Below are 24,232 nucleotides of genomic sequence, written 5' to 3' on the forward strand. Positions count from 1 at the left end.
TGCATGCGGGGATCTTCAGTTGTGGCATGCAAACTCTTAGTTGTGGCCTGTAGGATCTAGTGCCCTGACCAGGAATCGAACCCAGGCCCTCTGTGTTGGGAGCGTGGAGTCTTAGCCACTGGACCACCAGGGAAGTCCCCTCTGTAGGCATTTGAAGTTACAGTCCTGCTCTAGTATTAACTGGGACAATTTTGAAAACCTCTACGTACTTCATTGTGTGCCATACTGTGCTTTACTTGTTCTTTTAGTTGTTGTTTTTTTTTAAAGAAGTGTAGTTTATTTATTTATTTATTTATTTATTTATTTATTTATTTATGGCTGTGTTGGGTCTTCGTTTCTGTGCGAGGGCTTTCTCTAGTTGCGGCAAGTGGGGGCCACTCTTCATCGCGGTGCGTGGGCCTCTCACTATCGTGGCCTCTCTTGTTGCGGAGCACAGGCTCCAGACGTGCAGGCTCAGCAACTGTGGCTCACGGGCCTAGTCGCTCCACGGCATGTGGAATCTTCCCCGACCAGAGCTCGAACCCGTGTCCCCTGCATTGGCAGGCAGATTCTCAACCACTGTGCCACCAGGGAAGCCCCTCTTTTAGTTTTAATCTGGAAAAAAAAAAAGTGGGGGAGGATATATTCTCTTCCCTGAAGAACTTCATAGTCGAGTGAGAAAGCCAGACATAAACAGATAACTATAGTCCAACATGGGGGTCCCCGGAAGATAACATTTGTAAAGGTCTTCCCCACACCCAAAGCACTCTGGTCCACTGCTGGCTTTTGTAAATAAAGTTTTATTGGAACACAGCCACACCTATTTGCATACAAATGCACACCAACAGTCTATGGCTGTTTTCATGTTTCAGTGGCAGAGCTGACTCATTGTGACAGGGAACAGATGGCCCCCAAAGCCAAAAATATTTACTGTCTGGCCCTTCACAGGAGAAGTTTGCCAACTTCTGCTGTAGAAGACCCAGTTTGGTCCTTCAGACAGCTCAATACGATGCTGTAATTGTGCTCCTTTTACACCACACAGCTAGTTGGTGGCAGAACCAGGACTCAGCTGAATAAAGTCTACACTCTAGTGTGTCATCAAAGACCCAGCCCAGCCCTGTCCCTGCCAGTGTGTGGCTAGGTTCTCACACCTGGGGAGTGAGTCTGCGGGTGAGGCTTGCCCGTTAGGCTGGTTTAAAAGACACTGTCCTCGACTACTTTCTTGGCTCCCTCCTGGATCTGACCCTGTAGCTGCTCCTCTGTGTCCACGTAGGAGGGGGCTTACGAGGAGCAACATGGTTGGTTGGAAGGAGGAGCTTGGAGCTGTTCACAGAGCACTTTATGTAGGAATAAGAAAGCATCCGTTAATACCACTGGACTGACTACTGGTGCCCCATGGGTTTTGTTTTGTTTTTTTAAGATTTTTTTCATGTGGACTATTTTTAAAGTCTTTATTGAATTTGTTACAATATTGCTTCTCTTTCATGTTTTGGTTTTTTGGCTGCTAGGCATGTGGGATCTTAGCTCCCCAAACAGGGATGGAACCTCACCCCCTGCATTGGGAGGCAAAGTCTTAACCACTGGACCACCAGGGAAGTCCACCCCATGGGGTTTTGAACAGCCTGACCCTTGTAACCTTAACAGTTGCCCTGTGGACATAGCACCTTTAATCGGAGAATTTCCCTGGGGAAGCAGTCCCCCCCTCCTTTCCCCTATCCCTCGGTTGGTCTCCCTCTTCATCTTTAGACACTCACCCAGCCACTCATGCCCAGAGGTTTTATACTGGGCTGAACTGGGTCCATAGATGTGTTTTCCCACATTTAAATATAATGATTTCCCATAAAAACCTGGACATTTCAGTCTCTTGATAAAAGGGAGCTTTAGCCCTGGGGCTGTGTAGACCTGCCTTCCTACACAGCCCCAGTGGCCACCCCCTTGACCTTGGGCATGTGATAACAGTTTGACTCAGTCTTCTGGCTGGTGGTGCCAGTCATCAAGTGTTTACTTCTTGCATTGAGAATATTGGCCTGACCCTACAGGCATCTGTGATTTCAGCCCCTAGCCAAGCCACCTCAGAAAGCTGGCCGTCTCTTGAGCACCCCGTATCCTTTCCCACCTCCCTGCCTTGCCTTTGCTGTGCTCCCTGCCCACTGTGCCCTTCTTTCATGTCACTTTCACACTGTAGATTACAGTGAGTAACGTCACCTGCAGTCTTAATTCCTCCCACGTGGTGGAATCCTGTGGCCTCTCAGGCATGGTGCTGTATCACAGGTACTGGGCTCCATGCCTTTCTCCTTCTCTGTGGGTAGAGACCCATTCTTGTTCCTTTGCATGCCCAACACTTGGCCCAAGGACTGGCACAGGGAGATGCCCATGAGTGTTTGCTGGGTTGACATTGTATCCAGGAAAGAGATGAATCCATTTGTTCCTTAGTGAATTGCTGGCTGGTCTCCATTAAGCAAAGAAAAGGCCCTTGTAGACAAGCCTCCAGGCCAAGTTCCAGAGACCTCAGCTGGTTTCTCTTTCTCTGGTGGACAAGTATGGTTCCTCCAGACTCTGTCCTTTGCAGCAATTCAATGCAGTCCTAATAATACACTCTAGCCTAGCTTCCTTTACTGTACCCCAGAGCCTCTAGTTTTATTTTGTTCTTCCTCAACTTTTCAGTTGGCATTCTTTTTTTTTTTTTTTTTTAATTTATTTAATTTATTTTTATTTGTGGCTGCGTTGTCTTCGTTGCCGTGCACGGGCTTTCTCTATTTGCGGCAAGCAGGGGCTACTCTTTGTTGTGGTGCGCGGGCTTCTCATTGTGATGCCTTCTCTTGTTGCGGAGCGTGGGCTCTAGGCGCATGGGCTTCAGTAGTTGTGGCGCGTGGGCTCAGTAGTTGCAGTGCACAGGCTCAGTAGTTGTGGCTTGCAGGCTCCAGAGCACAGGCTCAGTAGTTGTGGTGCACGGGCTTAGTTGCTCCGCGGCATGTGGGACCATCCCGGACCAGGGCTCGAACCCGTGTCCCCTGCATTGGCAGGCGGATTCTTAACCACTGCGCCACCAGGGAAGTCCTCAGTTGGCATTCTTATGCTCCCCCATTCCCTATCCCAGTAAAGTCACTGTCACCCCTACCTCCCGACTCATTTTGGAGTCCGATGCTATTATACCTTGACCAACCTTAGCTGATGGATTCTCCAGACACAGCCCCTGACTTATGTCCTTAGGGGATAGGAAAGTTACAGGTGAATGCAGCACCTGGCAGGAAGTTGGAATGTCACAGATGTCTAGTCACCAAGCACAGGTCCCCTGCAGGGACTACAACACTTTCCTAAACTCTAAGTGAACTTGCAGTGCACTGTGTGTGTGTGTTTCCACTCCAAAGGGTCCCAAACTAATTAGATACATTGTATGAACCAACATAAAATCACAGAAGGTTAGAGCTGGAAGGCACTTGACAGATCTAGTCCAGGATCCCATTTGGGGAATGCTGATATATCTCAGAACACTGAGGATCCTGTAGAGAGGTCGTAAGTTTAGAAGCCTGCAGGGACCAGGCAGGTAATATAATGGCGGCAGTGGCCAGGGTTTATTTCCTTATGCTGATTTGCGTCGGGTTTTTTCAACACCTAAATACACTTTGCATATCTGGGAATTTCCTAAAGAAATCTGTTGTCTACTAATTTTTTTTAATTAATTAATTAATTTATTTTTGGCTGTGTCGGATCTTCGTTGTTGGGTGCGGGCTTTCTCTAGTTGCGGCGAGCGGGGGTTACTCTTCATTGCGTTGCGCGGGCTTCTCATTGTGGTGGCTTCTCTTGTTGCAGAGTACGGGCTCTAGGGCGCATGGGCTTCAGTAGTTGCAGCATGCAGGCTCAGTAGTGGTGGTGCACGGGCTTAGTTGCTCCGTGGCATGTGGGGTCTTCCCGGACCAGGGATCGAACCCATGTCCCCTGCATTGGCAGGCGGATTCTTAACCACTGTGCCACCAGGGAAGTCCCTCTACTAATATCTTGAAGCGCGTGTCTTCCTCCATCTCTCTGTCATCTATACAATAGAGATAATAAATGTATTCACCTCCTAGGGTTGTTGTGAGAATTAAATACATTAGTAGCTGCCAAGCCCTTAGATCAGGGGTTGGCACTTGAGAAGTACACGTTTTAAGTACTTTTGATAATGATGATGATTCACTCTTGCTGGAGACGTGGACACGTGAACCTTCACTTGCATCTTTACTGTAGGGAAAAACCTCTCAGACCTGCTGATAAACGGCAACTTGGACTTGACCTCTGTGGTAGGGAGACAACTGGGGAACGGGGAGGGATGGGAGGGCACCATGCCATCTGGTGGGCATTGCCCTCAGCTCCTGACAATGGCTGCCAGACAGGAACGCAGGTCCTGTGTTGGCAGATTTTTCAGTTTTTCAAAAGAATCCAGAACTCAGGATTTTTAAATGTGACATCTCCCAAGCTTTAAATGTTGGCTGAAAAAAAAAAAAAAATCTTTTTTAAGTTTGGAGACCAGACAAATGTATATGGGCTAGGTTCGGCCAGCGAGTGACTTTGGATGTAGTCTGATCACTGTCATGTATCAGATGTGGAGGCCGAGGCACGGGGTGTAGTTAAGAGCCCCCGATGGGCAGCCCAAGAGTAGGTGAACAAGGCTCAGATCGCTTTCAGTCCGGCGCCCCTACCCACACCGCAAAGCCTTTCTCGTAATGAGCCTGCGCGGCAGAAGTTCTGCCTCCTGCCTCCACTGGGACGGAGATTTCATTTTAAGCCTGCAGAGTGGAACTGTGAAAACCAGGGCCAAGAGTTTAGACTCTCCTCTCCCTCTCTTCATGTTGATGCTCACCTGAGGCTTCCTCATCCTGGAAAGGAGTGGAAGGAGCAGAGCTCGTGGAGTTTTAGTCAAAAGGGCTTCGATTTCTGGCGACTCCTCTTCCCAGACACGTGATCCCGGCTGGGGGAGGGGCGTTAGTTACTTCATCTCAGTACCTAGACTCTTAAATTGTAAAACGGAGATTAATAGAATGTAACTGGGAAGAGCTAAATCGGACTCCATGTTGGATCTGTTTCTTTGACTTTAACCTTTGCTTTTCATTGCTTTTGTTATTATAATCATACATAATGGCCTGACTCAGGGAACCCTGCCCCTCTGCCTGAATGTTGAACTGAAGTGCCTTTGTTCAGCTCACAGGGAGACAATCTGACCCTGCCCACCTGTAAATGGCTGAAATTAACACGTCCCCTCACCAAGGCTGGCCATTCCAGGAGACGTTTTGCAAGGCTGATGGCCCTTTTTACTTTACTTCCTCACCACCTCTCCCTCTCCACTATGCCTTTTTACTTTACTTCCCTCTCTGATTCTATAAAAGAAACTGGCATCCAGACCCCATAAGGTGGTTATTTTGAGACATTAGTCTGCCATTTTCTTGGTCTGCTTGCTTTCCTTATAAAGTCATATCCCTTGCCTCAACACCTTGTCTCCAACTTATTGGCCTGTCGTGCGGCGAGCCGAGCGAGCTTGGACTCGGTAACAGTAGGACCTTCCCATAGGGCTGCTCTGAGAACCAAGTGAATTCATCTATCTAAAGCCCTTAGAATGGGGCCCAGCACTTAATAGGCTCTCAGTAACAATTAGCTATCAGAGGAACAAATGCATCTTTTTCCTTAGGATTCCAGGGATCTCATGAACCAGTCTCATGTTTTCCAAGATTGTTTGGCCGACCATTTTTTTGGGGGGGATGAAAATACTCAAAAGATACTTGAATTTGGATGTCCACACACATACACATATTTTCACAAATGCAGTCAGTGTCATCTCTTGTATTCTATGGGGAGCTGGGATGGGAGGAGGGGGCTGGGTGGGGTTTGGAGTGGGAGTGCGTTTGGGAGCTTGTATGATGGATACAGAGGTAGACCAAAGTCCATTTTAGCCTGGGAAGCGTGTCATCACGTAGACCACTGATTAGATTACAGATGTGTGGCATTTACCTATCTTCACTATTTCAAATGAAAAAAATCAATATTTTCCAATTATCTCCAATGGTGTATTTTTTTTTAATTTAATTTCTTTTTGGCTACGTTGGGTCTTCGTTGCTGTGTGCTCCAATGGTGTATTAAACTTACTTTGTCATATTTCATTTCACCATCCCAGAAAGAGCAGGGGGAAAGGGTCAGGAAAGCACATTGCAAGAGAAGATGAAGTCTTTACAGCAGTTCATAATCATGCCTCCTGCCCTTCCAGCATTGTCCATTCAGAAATTTAGTCATTCACTCATTCATTGATTTCAGAAATGCCTACCGACGCCTACTCCATTTCAGGCACTGTTCCAGGTGTGGGAAATTCAGTGATAAAAAACCAGACAGGAAACCTCTGATTTCACAAAGCTGATATCTAGTGAGGCAGGCAGACCACATCAGCAAATAAAGATCAGATAAGTGCTATGCAGAAGATTAAAGTAGGGAGGATTGGGGGCTAGTCCACCCTGAGCAAGTGGGTCCCTTTAAGCTGAGATCTGATTGATGAGACGGAGCCAGCATGAGAAGACCTAGGGGGATGAGGACAAAGGCCCCGAGGCAGGAATGGATCCTGAGTCCAAGGAGCAGGAGAAAGACTGGGGGCTGCAGAGGTGTGAATGTGAGGGAGGGAAGAGGGAAATGTACGAAGTGAAATACACCAGAGGACGGTGGGGCAGACAATTGTTATCACTTGGACTTATGGCCTTATTTTTAGATGGCTGCAGTGGGAAAAGCCAGCAATAGTGGAGGGTGGAGACCTACCAGGTGGCTGTTGGAGAGATGACAGGGCACACAAAGGGATGATTGAGAGGAAGGAGCAGATTCAGGATATGTTTGGGCAGCAGAGTTCAACGGAACTCCCTCAGATCCACAAACAGCTGTTTCTGCGGAAGGAAACTGCTAACTGCTAAGTACCTACTACGTGCAGGGCAGTGTTCTAAGTGTTTCACGTGTACTATCTTAACCCTAAAAATGGAATTGGAACTCTTAGGATTCCCAAACAGGTAATGAGTGACTGAGTGAGACAGGCTGACCCAGAGCCTAGCCTCTCGGCCACCGCACAGCACCGTCCCCAGGCTCTCATCTGATTATGAAGCTGGCTGAAGAATGCATGGCTAAGCATTTCTAAACCAAGCAAATGCGCAGAACGGTGTGCAGGTTATAAATAACCATTTCTAGCTGCCAGCTGCTGTTTAGGTTTGGACAGGAAAAGAGAATCTTAGCATGACTTGCTTATCTCAGGTAATTTGGCAGTAAACTGGGCCCTGGGAATTTGAGTTATACAGAAAATGCAAAGGAAGAGTGACAGGGATATTGTTTCGGGCTTTCAGAAGACAGGATGTAACTTAAAGGCCCAGAACCAGCCTGGAGGTGCACGTGGAGAATTTGAAGAGAAAAATGTGTCTCAGAGCCAATGTTTGTTTACTTGGCTCCCAAACAGTCATGCTCTTTGTCTAATAGATTTCTGTTCTAATGATGATATTTCCTTGAAGCGGTCTCCCTTCCCCCTCCCCAAAAAGGGTCCGTGGCATTGAGATAAGGAAATAACGGGAGGAGTGGGAGATTTTCCCATCTTCTGTCTAGTTGTCTACTAGGTTGGAAACTAGAGGCCTGTTTTGTTGGGCCTGTCCAGAGCTCTAAAAAAATTTTAATTACTTGTCAACATTTAAAGATTAGAAGCTTTCTCATACAACTGGACTTCTCTGGAAAAATCTCACCCAACAAAACTGAGCCCACGTTCCTGCCTGGAAACCTGCAGCTGGAGACAAATAGTGATTCCTCTTTAGGCTGGGCAGGTGCTTGCCAGACTGCCCTGTCCCCACCCTGCCACATGTGTCTCTGCAGAGGCTGTAGGTTCAGGAGGCTGGGATGGGGCTGAAGGTGGGTGTGGGGTGGCGTAGAAAGGCCAGTGGGGCTGGAGCTCTGGCATTCCTGGAGGTGAAGAGGGCGTGCAGGCAGGCAGGCTGCAGGGTGTAGTGAACACGGGATTAGCAGCCAGCTGATGGGTTCTTAACCCCAGTTCTTTCTCTTCATTTCTCTGTGACCTTGGGCAAGTTACTCTGCTCCTCTGAGCCTCACGGCTTTGTTGTTGCATATGCTAGTGAGGGAATCCCAAGAACTATCACCTGGGGAGGAACCTGACCATGCCCGGTGAGCACTAGGAAACCACGAGTTCCAGACAAGCCATCTGGATAGGTCTCAATCTTCCTTTCCTTTTTTCTTTTTCTATTTTTCCTTTCTCATCTTGTCTAGCCGTTCCATAAAAAAAAAACTTAGCCCTCAAGTAAACGAGCAGGTCACCACCAGCCTACTGGCTTAGCTCAGAAACTGTTGTTTCAATGTCCAGAAACCATATTTTGTCATCATTTCATTCTTAACTCTCACACATTACAGACTGATCTCTTAAAAGAAGGCAGCTTTTCCTCCGAAAATACTGTGTCCTTTCGAGCAAGCTTTGGGGTTCCGAGGTCCATGGAGGCTACTCTTGTCTCCCTCCGGCAGACCACACCCTTGGACCTTAGGTGGGAGTGTCCACAGCGTTTCTCACTATATTTTTAAAAAATCTGCACCAGCCCTTTTGGACATTTTTTTTTTAAATTTTATTTATTTATTTATTTATTTATTTATTTTTTATTTATTGGCTGTGTTGGGTCTTCGTTTCTGTGGGAGGGCCTCCTCTAGCAGCGGCAAGCGGGGGCCACTCCTCATCGCGGTGCGCGGGCCTCTCACCATCGTGGCCTCTCTTGTTGCGGAGCACAGGCTCCAGACGCGCAGGCTCAGTAGTTGTGGCTCACGGGCCCAGTTGCTCTGCGGCATGTGGGATCTTCCCAGACCAGGGCTCGAACCCGTGTCCCCTGCATTGGCAGGCAGACTCCCAACCACTGCGCCACCAGGGAAGCCCCCCTTTTGGACATTTAATGTCTTAAGTTTATTTTAGTTTCTTGAGTAGGAAATAGTTCCAACTAAATCATTCAAAAATAAAAACAATATAAAAAGTTTACATTGAGAAGTCGCTCTTGTGCATGTGCCTTCCAGGTGGTTCTTTGTACAAACAGAACCAATATGAGCATATATTCTTTTTTTTTTTTATAAGTTCATTTGTACCATTTTTTTTTAGAGAAATCTGTTTTTATAGGTGTTTTTTGTTTTTTTAAAATTTATTTTATTTATTTATTTTTGATTGCATCTGGTCTTTGTTGCTGCACGCAGTTTTTCTCTAAGTTGTGGCGAGCAGGGGCTACTCTTTGTTGTGGTGCGCAGGCTTCTCATTGCGGTGGCTTCTCTTGTTGTGGAACATGGGCTCTAGGTAAACGGGCTCAGTAGTTGTGGCTCACAGACTCTAGAGTGCAGGCTCAGTAGTTGTGGCGCATGGGCTTAGTTGCTGTGTGGCATGTGGGATCTTCCTGGACCAGGGATCGAACCCATGACCCCTGCATTGGCAGGCGGATTCTTAACCACTGCGCCACCAGGGAAGTCCCAGGAGCATATATTCTTATTTTCCCTCTTTCATAGAGAAAAAATTGCATACTACGTCAACTTTCTCCCCCTTGAGTTCATTTAACATATGGTCATATTATCAGCTTGCCATTCTTTCACCCAGTATTCCATTCCATTGTGTGGATCCACCATATTTATTCAGCCGGTCCCCACTGTGATAGACTTATAGGTCACTTCTAATATTTTCCATTGCAAATTATGATGCAGTGAATACCTTGTGCATGCATTTGTTTCCTGTTTGTGGAGGTATTTCTTCCCGGTAGATTCCTAGAAGTGATATTGCTAGCTTAGAGGGATACTGCCAAAAGCCTTTTTGAAGATATTGCCAAAATCCCCTCCACAGAGCCTGTATCATTTTATATTTCTCCCAGCAGTGCTCGAAAATGCCTGCTTCCCAGCTCTTGCCAACAGTATACTGTCAAACCTCTGGATTTTTGCCAATCCAATGGGTAAGATTAAGTGGCATCTCTGGGATATTTGCCATTTGAATTAAATTACATAGATACATAAAATGAGAACAGGGTGAGCCCTTATATTTGGACCGCGGAAGAAATAAGTTCGTTTTAGTAACGTAGTAGAAGCACCATCACCCCAGTTGGGAGAAACAAGTTCTTCATTTAAAACTCCTTTTTGATGGGGAGGTCCCTGCATGGTCTTGGATTTCCATTGAGTCGCCTTTATTCTCCAAAGCCCAACCCTGCTTGCCAAGGCTGAGCATTGTACCTGAGTGGATGGGAGTGAGTGTCTAATGCCAACCCGCCTTTCCACATTTGGCATTTAATGGCAGTTTTCTGGCTAATGGGGAACTCCATCTTCCTTGACCCTTGGGGAATCATTTTGTTCTAATCCCCTTATTAATTACTCTAGGAGTCCAAAGTACATTAAATAGCTGCATCACAGAAAGAAATCCTTAAGTCAGACTCCCTCCCTAGCACATGCTGGCCTTCTCAGACTTGTCTTTAACCTGACTGAGGGGCAGTGTAGTCTAGTGGTTAGGAGTGCAGGCTCTGGGGCCAGACTACCCAGATTCAAATCCAGGCTCCTATACTCACTAGCTGTGTGATATTAGGTAAGTTTCCTAACCTCTTTGGGTCTCCATGCCCACCTTGGACAAGTGGGATAATAATAGTACCTATTTCATAAAGTAGCTATAAAGAGTACATGAGTTGATTCACGTACGTAGCCTGGAGCTCAGGGCCTGGCACATAAGAAACCCTGACTAAGGTGAGCTCATGTGGTAATGATGATGATGATAATGATGGTGGTGATAGTGATGCTGGTGCTGGTGCTGGTACTGGTGATGATGGCCACTGGGAGTACACTGAGCCTGACCACTTACAAGCTACGCTTCTCTGGCCTTGAGCAAGCAGCTCAATCACTCACCCTCAGTTTGTTTCTCATTTCTTCATTGGTTTGTTCCAATGGGAATAGCTCTGTCCACCTAAAACAAGAGTCAGCAAACTACAGCCTGGGCGCCATATCTGGCTTGCTGCCTGTTTTTGTGAATAAAGTTTTATTGGAACACAGCCACACCCATTTGTTTACATATTGTCTATGGCTGTTTTCATGCTCTAATGGCAGAGTTGAGTAGTTGCACCAGAGACCTTATAACCTCATGACTTTATGGTCTATAAACTAAAAAAATATTTACTCTCTGGGCCTTTACAGAAAAAGTTTATTGACCCCTGATCTAAAGGAGTATCTGTGAGGATGCAGGAGATGAAGCCCGTGCATAGAACCTGGACCATAGCAGGTGTCCGGTACAGTGGAGCTATATGAACTAAGCATTTAAGCTTCAGGAACTCAGTGCCTGCTTCTTGCCACCATCCCCCCCACCCCCCGCTGCCCTCTCCTCCTACCCCAAGATAAAAAACAGAGGGAATAATTACAATATCGATAGCTTAATTAGAAATACCATAAAATTATATTTTGCATATGTATTTTACCATGTACCATGCATTTCCAAATGCACCAAATATTACACATGCACATTAGTCAATATCAGTGGATATAAAATCTGTGTCCTGGAGGCTGTACTTTACAGGAGGTTTAAGGCTCTTTTTCAAGGGGAATTTTGACACTGATTTTCCCGTGCCTGAGGACTTCAGAAGCTGACATCCAAGGAAGACACAACTTCCCTCTAAATGGTAGTGATGAATATTATTATCTGCAGCCAGAGCAAAGTAAAACTAAAGTGTCAGAATCTTCTAACCACTGAAAATTAATCCTAAGTGCAGATAAAATCTCTCCGAAATCCTAAGTGGGAGACCGGTATTATATTTACAACAATTCAATGCAGTCACTTTTTCTTTTCCCTAGGCACACATCTGTTTTCTAAAGTGAGGTGTACACGTGGTATTTACATTTGACCTTATTTATTGTTTCCTGGCTGAAGCTGGCAGGTCACCTTGCAAAATGCAGAGGAACACCCCCTTAATTTTGCAAGCAGCATATATTGATATTAATGTCACCTTCTTACCCCTCCCTAAGTCGTTGTGAGGATAAAATGAGATCTAGGTAGGAAGCTAGCTACTCAGAGAAGCTAAGTGCAGTAGACAGGCACAGTGTAACCTGTTCCTTCTGTCCTTGGGGAGGAGGAGTCGTCGTCTCCACATCGAGCTACCTGGAGGAGAGAGGGGCTCAGTGGGGTGAGGACAGAGGCATTCAATAACAAATGTGCATAATTAGAGTGAATTATCTTCATTAGAAAATAAGCAAATTATTTTCCAATTTAATGAATAAAGGAGCTTCTAATTAACTCCAGTAGAGAGATTTGCTTGCAAATTTCAGTGGTTAAGCTCTCTGTTCTTTGTATTAATATTTTCTTTTTATGGCTCACCTGAATCTTTTTTTTTTTTTACTGTTCTTTATTGGTATAAAAGAACTTTCGAGATGGAAAGCAAACCCAGAGGTGATTCAGTCTAATCCTCATTTTTAAAAAATAGGAAGAAAATATGGCCCATAGAGAACCTGTTGGATCTTGTGAGTTATCTAAGATCTCATAACTGGTCAGCGATCCACTGGACTGGATCCCCAGGCATGTGTCTGACCAGAACAGGAAGGGCCTCAGCCAGACTCTGGGATCTGCCATGTTCACCCCCGAACTAGCACTGTTTCCCTCCTGCTCCCTACCCTTGCTCTGGGCTTTTCTTGGCTCTGCTGACGTCTTACTTGCCTCAACACTACTTCTGCTGCTAGAACACCCTGGCCTGTCAGCACAGCATTCCTGCCCTCCAGTCTGCTCTGTGCCCTTCCAGCTCCAGACCCACCTCCCAGCTCCTGGCTCTGCATTGCGTGGCCTACTACCTGGTATGTCATCCTCTCTGGTCGACCTTAGGGCCTACCCTGAGGCCTTGACTGACAGCCAGAGCAGGTGTGGATAAGGGTTTGGGGGAGCTGTCCAACCAAGCTCCTGCCCTAGAGCATCAGGGATCAGGAGGTCGGGATAAAATTGACATAACAACCCGGATCACCTGATCCCTAAATCCCGGGCTTTTTTTTTTTTTAGTTAATAAACTTTATTTTATGGAGCAGATTTAGGTTCATAGAGAAATTGAGTGGAAAGTACAGAGAGTTCTCGTATACCCCCTGTCCACATATGTAAATCCTCCCCCACTATCGACATCCCCCATCACAGTGGTATCTTTTCCTGGGTTCTTTTTCATCTTTAAACCCTAGCTTCTTTGTCTTAAGGAAAAAATAAATAAATAAAGAGGCAACAAACGCATACACACAGAGAACCTAATCTAAGTGGGTGTCTGTGGAACACCAAGGCAAGCATGCAGTTGGTTTCAGATCTGTTCATTCTGTCTTGGCATTCTGTGTTAGTCTGTCCCCAAGGCCAGTGGCTGGCGGCTGCTCACACATGGAGGGGGCCCTGCTCCGGCCCTCTGTCCTCTCTCTCTCTCAGAATCAATTTCACTGTTAGGGGCTGGGATTCTGATTGGCTGCAAATGCGTCAAGGGCCCATACCCAATGCAGCATATGAAGTTCAGGGTATGGGGTCATGTACAGTCGTGGCTGCCACAGGACCCCACCGTGGGGCTGGGGAGGAAGAAAAGAGAGAAGGGAGCAGTCTAGGGTGTCATTATGAGCTGAGCAGATACCCCCAAAGATGTCTACCATACCATGATACTGTACAACCCGGGGTCTCCTATAAATAGCTGCCTCTTTTCTACATCCTCTTATGTATTGGCCCAAAGTTTGGCCAGTGCCAGAAGTTCATCTTCGGACCTTTGCTCTTTCCCTTATTCTCACTTTTTTGGAAAGAGCATCATCCCTTGACCTGAGCTTTATCACTGGCTGTGAGCCCCTCTGCATCCCCCTCACGTGTGGACCCACTGCAAGTGACCACATCCAAAGACAAACGTCTTTCCTCTCAGATTCGGTCCCCATCTCTCGCCTCTCAATAAGTCATCACTAAGCCTTTTTGTTCCTGCCTTCAGAGTGCTCCTGGCTAATGGGACATATGGTTGTGGCACTCTAAAAAATAGCCACCCGAGAGTGAAGCTGGACGATTTGGGAGACACACTGACAACGTGCAGTGAGACTTGCATCTTATGTTTTAAAACCAAGGCGATCCATGAATTTCCCATCGAGGATTCCTTTTATAATGGACACTTCCATCGAAGTTGTAAAAACTGCACTTGGAACAGCGTATTTAAACATTCTGATGTCGATCTGTGAAATGTATGCATAACTTCAATGTTAGTTTTCTAGTTTTCCGAGAAAAGCAACAATTCTCTCTGAAATTGCCCCATTATGTGAAATGCAGGTGATTACTGCTAATTCACATCTGCACCAGCACCTATGTGGCGAGTTTGGGGGTTTGGTGCAGCGTATTGGCACACACTCATCAAAGGTTATGTGTATGTGCACAGTGGAAGGCATTTTATATAACTCCAATTTAATAAAAATGTAATTTGACTGGGAAAAACTAGTCTGTCAGCCCTTGCAGAGTGCAGATAATGTTCCAGATTAAAGAGTGGAGGCTTTGTTCATTATAGTCAAATAATATGAGTGTGTGAATTACCATTTCATTGCCGTTGGTCTATTTCAAGAGTATGCCATTTTCCCATTATCATAATAGGCTACATTTTCTTAAAATCACTTGATTGTGATTGGTCCCATCTATTCGGTTTGCGAATAAAAAGCTTTTGTGGTGATAAACTAGCTGTTTTAAAACAGCCTTAATCTCTGTTTCTGCTTTTGAACTGCTACAGGTCAGACTCTGCAGAAGGCTGAGAGAAGCCGGTCCTGCTCTCGGGAGAAAAAGGAGGTAAATGAGTCACTGGGGAGGGCAGGTGGGAGGCAACTCTATTTAAAGAGACCTGAGGGAGTGGGCTGGTGATTAAGTATCCCTGGACCTCTTATTCTTTTCTCTCATTCTCAACTGGAGTTATCAACCCAGTGTCACTTATAGTAATAATCTCTTACTGAATGTATCAGTTAGCTTTGGCTGTGTAACAAGTCACCCAGATTTTAGTGACTCAAAACAACCACAGATTTAGTTCATGATTCTGAGGGTCAGCCATCTGGGCTTAGCTTCCCCAGACAGTTCTGCTGATGGGCCAGGCTCTGCTGACTTCAGCTGGGCTCACTTACGCATCTGCAGTTAACAGGGGTGTTGCCCTGGGGCTGCCTGAACATCAGTTAGGGTGCTTTAGTTCTCCTCCAATGTTCTCCCATCCTCCAGCAAGCCAGCCAGGTTTGTTCACATGGGGGCTCAGGGGTTCAAGAGCATGAGATTGGAAGACGCAGGAACTCCTGAGCTCTAGGCTCAGCACTGGCATGGTGTCACTTCTGCCACTTTCTGTTCTTTAAAGCAAATCACAAGGTCAATAATTCAGGTTCAAGGGGGGGGGGAATAGGCCTCACCTCTTAATGGGAAGAGCTACAAAATATTGAAATTTACCACATTCTTGAAATTTACCACTCTTGAAATTTTTGAAATTTACCACACTGAGCCCACCTGCGCTGTGCTGGGCCCCAGGGCCGGGACTAAGGGATGGATGAGAGACAGTCCTTGACTCAGGGTGTGCGCAGCATAGTTGGAAGGGATGTGCGATGAGATCATTACAATACAGTGTGAAAGTGCCAGTACAGGGAGAGAAGGCCAAGAGTGGGATTTCAATACGGAAAAAGGGTCACCTGCCTCTGCCAGTGGTATCAAGAAAGGCTTTGCAGAAAAGCGGATGTAAAGACCAACTCTTGAGGGTGAGTAGTTTTCCAGGCCAAGTAAATAGCATGGTCAAACGCAGAGAGGTGGGACTTCCCTGGTTGCACAGTGGTTAAGAATCCGCCTGCCAATGCAGGGGACACGGGTTTGAGCCCTGGTCCGGGAAGATCCCACATGCCGTGGAGCAACTAAGCCTGTGTGCCGCAACTACTGAGCCTGCGCTCTAGAGCCCGCGTGCCACAACTACTGAAGCCCATGTGCCTAGAGCCCGTGCTCCGCAACAAGAGAAGCCATCCCAATGAGAAGCCCATGCACCACAACGAAGAGTAGCCCCTGCTCGCCACAACTAGAGGAAGACCGCCCGCAGCAACAAAGACCCAATGTAGCCAAAAATAAATAAAAATTTTTTTAAAATTAAATTTATTAAAAAAAAGTAACCAAGAGTGGGGACCAGTCCCCCTAGGCCAGGAATGAATTGTTTAAACCTGAGGCCTTTGGTTGCAGAATGACAGCATCCGATTTATCCACATTAAGAAATTCTCTGGAAAAATGATGGAGCAGGGCAGCCGGTAACTAGCAGACATACTTTTTCCCTCCCCTCATCTCTCTCCTTGGCAACAGGACTCCCCTAATTGCCGCTTTCCCAGCTACTCCCATCATGCCAGTCGTCCGAGAGCATTTCAGATCACTCTTCTGAAAAATGCTTGAATGAGGGAAAAGGGAGAGTGGGGTTGTTTATCGCAACATCCGAGTTTAACCCTGAAAGATGTTTAAAATGGTTTCAGGCCCTCTGAAAAAGAGTGCTTTCTTAACAAGGCTTTTGTTTGGTTAGAAAAACAAGAGAAAGAAACTAATAGCAAGCTGCCAGGATGCTCATCTTGATATATTATAACATGCCTTTCCACCCACCTCCTCTTTCCACATCCTTCCCCCCGTCGTCTGTGAAATCTGCACTTCCTGATACTCTGTGCTTACACAGGATGCCAGGTATAGAGGAAGCTTTGTCCTTATGAAAGGCAAGGAAAAGACAAGCTGGTTAGAACAAACAGACAAGGACACTCATCATGTTCCTTCGGAGGTAGGGTAACGGGCCAGCTCACACCTTGGCAGGTGGATGTGCAGTTTCCATCCTGGGTGGGGATTGGGTACCATCCTGCATGGTCGTGGGCCAGCACAGCAAAGGGAGGATGGGAAGCTGTTCTCAGTGAGCTTGCCAGGCCACATTCAGCCCAAAGATGTGTTTTATTTGGCCCATACCCTACTACAGTTTTTAAAAATTAGGCAGCTGCATTCAAAAATTAGGAGATTTCACATAAAAATGCAGACTTCTTGCTTCTCTGAAAAAATGGAGAATGACAACACTGAGTCCTTCCTTATTCCTATAAGGCAACAGTGGGCAATGGCTTCTGATGAGGACATGTCCCCCTTTTGACGGGACCCTCCCTGTCCCCCCCGACCCCCCACCCGCTCAACAGCAAGCAGGTATTAGCACCCACATGATGCCAGGCCCTGTGCTGGGTGCTTGATGTCAGCGGTTCACAAATGTTGCAGCACGTTAGAATCACCTGGGAGCTGTTAAATACCCCCATGTCCAGGCCGCTTTCCAAACCAGTTAAATCAGAATGTCTGGGGGTGTGACCCAGGCATCAGAATTTTTTAATCTTCCCAAGTGGTTCCGATGTGCAGCCATGGATGAGAACCAGCGTTTTACGGGTTATTAAGTAACCCCTGGTTCTCAGTGCTTCCCCACGCACTGCATGCCTGCCCTGCACCAAGGATGCTTCGGTTCTCAAGCCCTGTCACAGACACAGACAGGCACAGATCATAGCAGAGAATGACAGCCAGCACAGAGGGGACCCAGTTAAAGCCCCAGCGGGTGCTGGAGGAGAGAGAGAAGACTTCCTGGAAGAGGCGGCTTTAACCGACGCTTTGGAAGGGTTAGTCATTTCTGAAAAAATGTATCTTTGATGGTTGGCTTGAAGTTGGTAGATACTTTTAAGGTAGCTGGTAAAAGTATTCTCCACTTCTTCTCTAGCAAGAATTCACTGCCTGTGGAGATTATATAGTGTTTATGGCCCTTGATCATGAATTATTAATGGTTTTGAAATCATGGTCATTGTAGTTTACTCAAAAATCATTAGAAAGTAAATTTATCATACAGTGTTAAAAAAAACAAAAACCAGGAAACCACAGTGGAGGAAGAAATCTTTATTCATCACCCCCCCCTCACTAGGGTCCACACTGATGGCCATGGCACCTTGGGGCTCACAGACATGGCTCTGGGGACATGTTCTCCTACTGCACAGAGGCACGCAGGCCCCAGGCAACTCTGTGAATTAGTGCCCACAATGGACTTCTGTCTCAAATCCTTGTCAGGTGACCTTGGACGAGTCTCTTGACCCCTCACACCTGATTTGGTAATTCCCACCTTGGAGACTCAGTATACAGAGTCAAGGCAGTAATAAAGTGCCTAGCATAGCACATAGTAAACATTCCGTAAATGTTAGTTGCTACATAATTGTAATCATTCCTTAGAGTGTCTAGAATTTAGCAGAGAGACAGTCACGGCCTTGGACGGAAAAGGCAGCACAATTTCACTTAGTACTGAAGGGGTCTCCTTTGCTCCAGCTGCACTTTAGGCTGATTCCAGCCGTCCAGGCTTCTGGCTGTGCGCCCCCAGGCAAGCGAGCCCCAGGCAGGCTAGCTCTGGGGCCTCCACTGTAAACCACTTTGAAGGCCTTCTGTGATCATGGACTGCCTCCTTGTGCAGCTGATTGGAGAGTCTGCAAAATGCTCCTGACGGCACACTCCTCTGTTGAGCTCACTTTGTAAAGGACTGCAAAAGTCATTTAACTCAACCACCTAGAAAATGTTAAGCCTTCCCTTTGCACGCATGCATAAGCGTGCACACGTGCATGTGCACACATGCGAACACTTCCTGCTATTAAGCAGAGCCTTGTGGTGCAAGGACTAGAGAGGCCTTTCATCTTGCCAAGCAAAGGAGGAGACTGGGTTCTCAGGGGAACACAGCAAAGGAGGGAGGCCAGGATCCAGGGTGCCTCCAGGGATGGGGCTATCCCAACAACCTCTCCGTGTGCCGCCACGGACACGCCTCTGCTCCCCTCTGGTCCCTCCCTGTACCTCGTTGTCGTCTTTATGCTCCTCTCTCCCAGCTGTTCCTTCTTTCAGCTCAGAGGCCAGAGAGAGAGTCTGATCAACCTGGCTAATCGATGCTAAAGGGCATTGAGGGGGTACAGTACTCTTGACATTAGCCCCCTGGTTGCCCGCCCAAGAGACAACCATTGAAATCAATTTCTTGTGTCCTTCCAGAAATATTCTATCTATCCCCTCTGCCCTTACCTCTACCCCCTGCTTTTTAACACAATGATAGCATGCAATACACATTGTTCTGGATTTTTCTTTTCACTTAACAACATGTCTTAGAGAACATTCTATAGTACAAATCTCATCCATTCTTTCTTTCTTTTTTTTTTTTTTTTAATTTATTTGGCTGCACCGGGTCTTAGTTGTGGCAGGCAGGATCTAGTTCCCCAACCAGGGATTGAACCCGGGCCCCCTGCATGGGAGTGTGGAATCTTGACTGCTGGACCACTAAGGAAGTCCCTCATCCATTCTTTTTTATGGCTACCTAGTACTCCACTGTGAATCCACAGAAACACAATCCTTTATATGAAATCTTTGGGGCCAAATGTGTTTCATTTTTTTAGAATTTAGAAAGTAATACCATCCCAGTATGGCCTGGGTCAGCACTCTATAATCAAATATGTTAATATATCTGTAGGAAAATAAGAATATTCATACTATGTGGGGTAAATCAAGACTTTAAATTTCATGTCAGTTCAAATCTGGTTTTGCTTCTAAAAAAATGACATATAAAGGATCATGGACCTGTCCATAAATACATGAGTAGTTCCCGGTTAATGACTAATCTAGGCTATCAATAGTCTTCTGCTACTATAAGAGTACTGGAAAGAATATACTAGAGCAGGCATCTCGGTGCACTTGTGCAGGAATAGCCAAAGGTTAATTCTTGCAAATAGAATTAAGGGATCACAGGGGATATGCTTTTTTAGATGAGCGTTTCTGATTTGTTTTGTAGCAGTGCACGAGAGGGGCAGGGTTTTTTGTTCCAAGACACCTGGTAGCATTCTGGCCAGATTCAAGTGTGGCTACCGTTGGCTGAGGCACCCACACTCAGTGGCCTCTGCTGTAGTTCCCGAGCCCGCTTTCCTCAGCAGGGAGTGGGAGCAGGGCATTGTCCTGAGAAGGACTTGGGGACATGTCCAGCACCTCGATTTCTGAATGCCATCTCTCATGGGCCCTCAACTCCAAGCACCTGTCTTGGCCAATTGCAGGAGGCCAGTGGGACTGGTGACTCTTCTTGTAAGCTTCGGACCCCACTAGCCTGGAGACCCTCCCCTTTCCTCATTTCAGTTCTCAGTGTTCTTGCAGCTTCAGTCTCCTGGGGGAATCAGGAGCTGCCCCTTGCATGTTTACAGATCTCCACTGCTTTGTTTAAAATGCTAAAAAAAAAAAAATTTTTTTAAAAAGGAAGGGAGAGAAAAAAAGACAATGTAAGCTGATGGTGCTGCATTACAAGAGCCTGTCTGATGTGACAGCCGACATTCCAAATATGCACTTTTCCTGGAAAAAGTTCACATTTCTGGGCAGAGAAGAACTAAATCCATTTTACGTCCAACTGCCAAATGTGTTCCCAGTTGTGAAGTTACCGTTGTCAGTTTTTTTGCTTCTTTTGCTCTTGGTCTCCATTGCTTTGAGAACTTGGACAAGTGGGGGCCCTGGTGACATGAACAGCTTCTGATTTCTGCAGGGCAGGGCAGTCACATGGCAGGGTTTGAAGCAGCGTAGCCAAGTGAGCCCTGGAACCGAACAGTCTGGATTCCTAGGCTCGTGCCATCACTCAGGCAAGATACCTAACCTGTCTGTGACTTGACTTCCTCTTCTAAAGAGTAGGGATAATATAGGGAATCCCTGGTGGCGCAGTGGTTAAAAATCCACCTGCCAACGCAGGGGACATGGGTTCGAGCCCTGGTCCAGGAAGATCCCACATGCCGCGGAGTAACTAAGCCCATGGGCCACAACTACTGAAGCCCACACGCCGAGAGCCCGGGCTCCGCAGCAAGAGGAGCCACCGCAATGAAGAGTCCGTGCACTGCAGTGAAGAGTAGCCCCCGGTCGCCACAACTGGAGAAAGCCCGCACGCAGCAACGAAGACCCAACACAGCCAAAAATAAATAAATAAATAATAAAATAAAAATTAAAAAAAAAAGAAAAAAAAGAGTAGGGATAATATAGAAGCTGCAGCCTAGGGGTGAGGTAAGGATTCAATGAGCTGATGCATGTAAAGTACCTTGAACAGTGCCTGGCACTTACTAGGAACTCGATGAGTGTTGAGTATTATAATTTAGGACTGGTATTATAATTAGTATTATATTGAGGGCAAAATGGCTTGTTAATCCCTTCCGAGTCGGAAGGGGATGAGAACTCTTTCTAAGAAAAAGCAGGACACGGATTGGGCCATTGTTCCTCACCCCTTCGGTGTGATGGAACAGCACATAATCCCTCCTGTGAGAATTACCTTGCCCTTGAATCACCACCTACTCCCAGACCCCTGCAATCAGGCTGGGAGCTGCAGGAAACGTGTATACAGATGCCGTGCCCGTAACCCAAGTTGAACAACAGCAAGGCCAAGACTTGAGCTTCGAAAAGCAAAGAGAATCAATTTCTGATAAAATGCCAGGGAGGAGACTGACATGTCTGAAACCTTCCTGGTATCAGCTGAGCTTCCGGCAGAAGATTAAACTCGGGGGAAAAAACCCATCAGAGAGCTGCAATTTGTGACCAGAAGGAGATAATGTTGACAGCCTCTTCTTCCTGAGTCGGTTTTGGATAAGCATTGTGCCCTTCACCAGAGCATCATCAAAGTTTCCTATATCCTCAGATCTTAGGCATGAAATTGCCCTGAGTCTCCCTTCACCTCTCCACCGCCCCCCCAGATCACTTTTAGAATATAGAATATGATTAGAAAAAAGAATGATACTATCTAAAGGAAGAAGGTTCCTGCAAATTACTGATGAAAGGTATGTGTCCTGGGTGAAAATGCGCCCGTAGAATTGTTCCTTAGTCTGGGGACACCTCTGGAGGAGCAGAACGAGGGCTGTAAGAGTGTCAGGGCACCTGGGCTCCAGTCCTGAGTCACCGTGGCTGACAGTAGGCACACTCACTCTCCCCTCTCTGGGCCTCCATTTCCCCTGTGACTACTCTGGGTCTGATAAGAGCCGATGGTCCTGTGAACTTCAGCTTCATTAGGGTTCACAAGCTGTGTCTCTTAGGCTCTGTTCAAGTGATAGAAGCCTTCCTCAAACCAGCGTCAGCAAAAAAGGGAATCCGTTGCCTCACCTAGCTGTAAAGTTCAGGGGTGGACCACGTCAGGAATGGCTGGATCCAGGTGCTCTGGCTCAGTCCTTCTGGCCCTGCCTTCTTCTAAGACGTGGCCATTCTCCAGCTTCTGGTCCTGCTCAGTGTAAACTGGCCACTGGAAGCACCAGGCCGACTGCATAGATGCTGGATAGCTCACGGGTGCAGGGGTGCGGTGGGGGGAACCACACAGGCACTGGAGCCAGATAGCCTGGGGTCAAATCCTGACTCATCACTGACCCAAGTGCTTATCTGCCTCTGAGCCTTGGTTTCTTCATATGTAGAATGGGGATGAGAGCAACACCTACCTCTGCCGGTTGTCAGGGATACTCTGAACGGTGCCTGACATGTAGTAAGTGAGTGAGTGACAGAGGCTTCTTCCTCTTCTCTTACTTTTTTCCTGTCATTATTACAATTCTCTCAGCAATTTCAGCAAAAGAGAGTCCGCACGTTAAGCACATGGTAAGGAAGGGGTGTTTTCCCAAAGTACCATCAAGATCCAGTTACCAGAAGAAATGGGAAAGGCTGGTGGGCACGCAAAGCCAAGCCGCTGTCCATCACCTGGCCACTGTGTAGTGGGTGTGGTAAAGCGGACAGATAGCGCAGTTGTTAAGAATTGCTTTCGGGCTTCCCTAGTGGCGCAGTGGTTAAGAATCCGCCTGCCAATGCAGGGGACATGGGTTCAAGCCCTGGTCTGGGAAGATCCCACATGCCGCGGAGCAGCTCAGCCCTTGCGCCAGAACTGCTGAGTCCGCGCTCTAGAGTCCGTGAGCCACAACTACTGAACCTGTGTGCCACAACTACTGAAGCCCGCGCACCTAGAGCCTGTGCTCCACAACAAGGGAAGCCACTGCAATGAGAAGTCCGTGCACCTCAGCGAAGAGTAGCCCGTGCTCCCCACAACTAGAGAAAGCCCGCGCACAGCAACGAAGACCCATTGCAGCCAAAAATAAATAAATAAAATAAATAAATTTATTAAAAAAATAAAGAATTGCTTTCACGTCCGTGCTCACAGTACTCAGTGAGGTAAGCGATAGTATCCTCATCTCGCACGTGAGGAATGTCGACTCAGAGCAAGGAGGCCACCTGCCCCAGTTACCACAGCAAGCACTGGGCCCAGCTGATCCTGCACGTTCTGTGCACGTGGCAAAGTGGAGGCAGCTGGGGGAGCTTAGGCACGTTTCTTCACCCTTCCCAGACTCAGTTTCTTTAGCTGTAAAATGGGCGTTATCAGTCCTTCCTCCTCAGGTGTCTGAGGGCTCAGTGAGGTTGAGGGAAATAAACACGGGACACCCAGCCCCTCTCAGGACGCCCCTGCCTCTCCCCTCTCCTCCCCATGGGCCCTGCTGCCGGTTCAGAGCTAGACTAGGGGACCCCAGGCTCCTGGGACCATAGAGCTGGATGGGTGAATGGGAGGCCAGGGTAGTGACTGCCAGATAAATGGAAGCCTCGGTGTCCTCACCTGATGAGCTGAGATAGTCTGACACTGACTTCCAGCTAAACACTGTTAATGATGGCTAGATTCCCATTTGAGGCCAATGAAGAGATTATGTGCCCCTCCCCGCCCCCCACTACGTATTTCAAAACAAAAACTGTGAAATAAGTGTAGGAAAGTTCAACAAAGTTCTCCATTTCTTTTCCCAGGATGACAACTTTGATGCCCTTTTATGGTTTTTTGGTTTTGGTTTTGGTGTTTTTTTGGCTACGTTGGGTCTTCGTTGCTGCGTGCGGGCTTTCTCTAGCTGCGGTGAGGGGGGACTACTCTTCGTTGAGGTGCGCGGGCTTCTCATTGCAGTGGCTTCTCTTGTTGCGGAGCACGGGCTCTAGGCGCGCGGGCTCAGTAGTTGTGGTGCACGGGCTTAATTGCTCGCGGTATGTGGGATCTTCCTGGACCAGGCCTTGAACCCGTGTCTCCTGCCATGGCAGGCGGATTCTTAACCACTGAGCCACCAGGGAAGTCCTGCCTTTATGTTTTTAATATAGAAGCCTAAACTCTTTCAAAAAATTTTCTTTGGGCCGCTCATGCTCTGTTGATGCCCTGGGAGATGGCTTGGCACATGAGGGACGGAATGGCAAGACTGGTCAAGGGCCCGGAAGGGGTCCAGGTCGGAC

General features: G+C 47.1%; 1 protein-coding gene across 4 annotated transcripts in view; it reads left to right on the forward strand.

Moving 5' to 3' along the window:
- KATNIP (katanin interacting protein) overlaps window positions 1-24,232 on the forward strand; it is a 199,440-nt gene that overhangs the window by 5,631 nt on the left and 169,577 nt on the right. For all 4 annotated transcript variants that reach the window (XM_082429315.1, XM_082429312.1, XM_082429311.1 and 1 more), the window contains exon 2: window positions 14,706-14,761. In XM_082429315.1, the coding sequence (XP_082285441.1) occupies window positions 14,706-14,761 (56 nt within the window). The remainder of the gene's footprint in view (window positions 1-14,705; window positions 14,762-24,232) is intronic.

The sequence above is a fragment of the Balaenoptera physalus genome (genome assembly GCF_965194825.1).
Source record: "Balaenoptera physalus genome assembly, chromosome: 16".
Taxonomy (NCBI): Eukaryota; Metazoa; Chordata; class Mammalia; order Artiodactyla; family Balaenopteridae; genus Balaenoptera; species Balaenoptera physalus.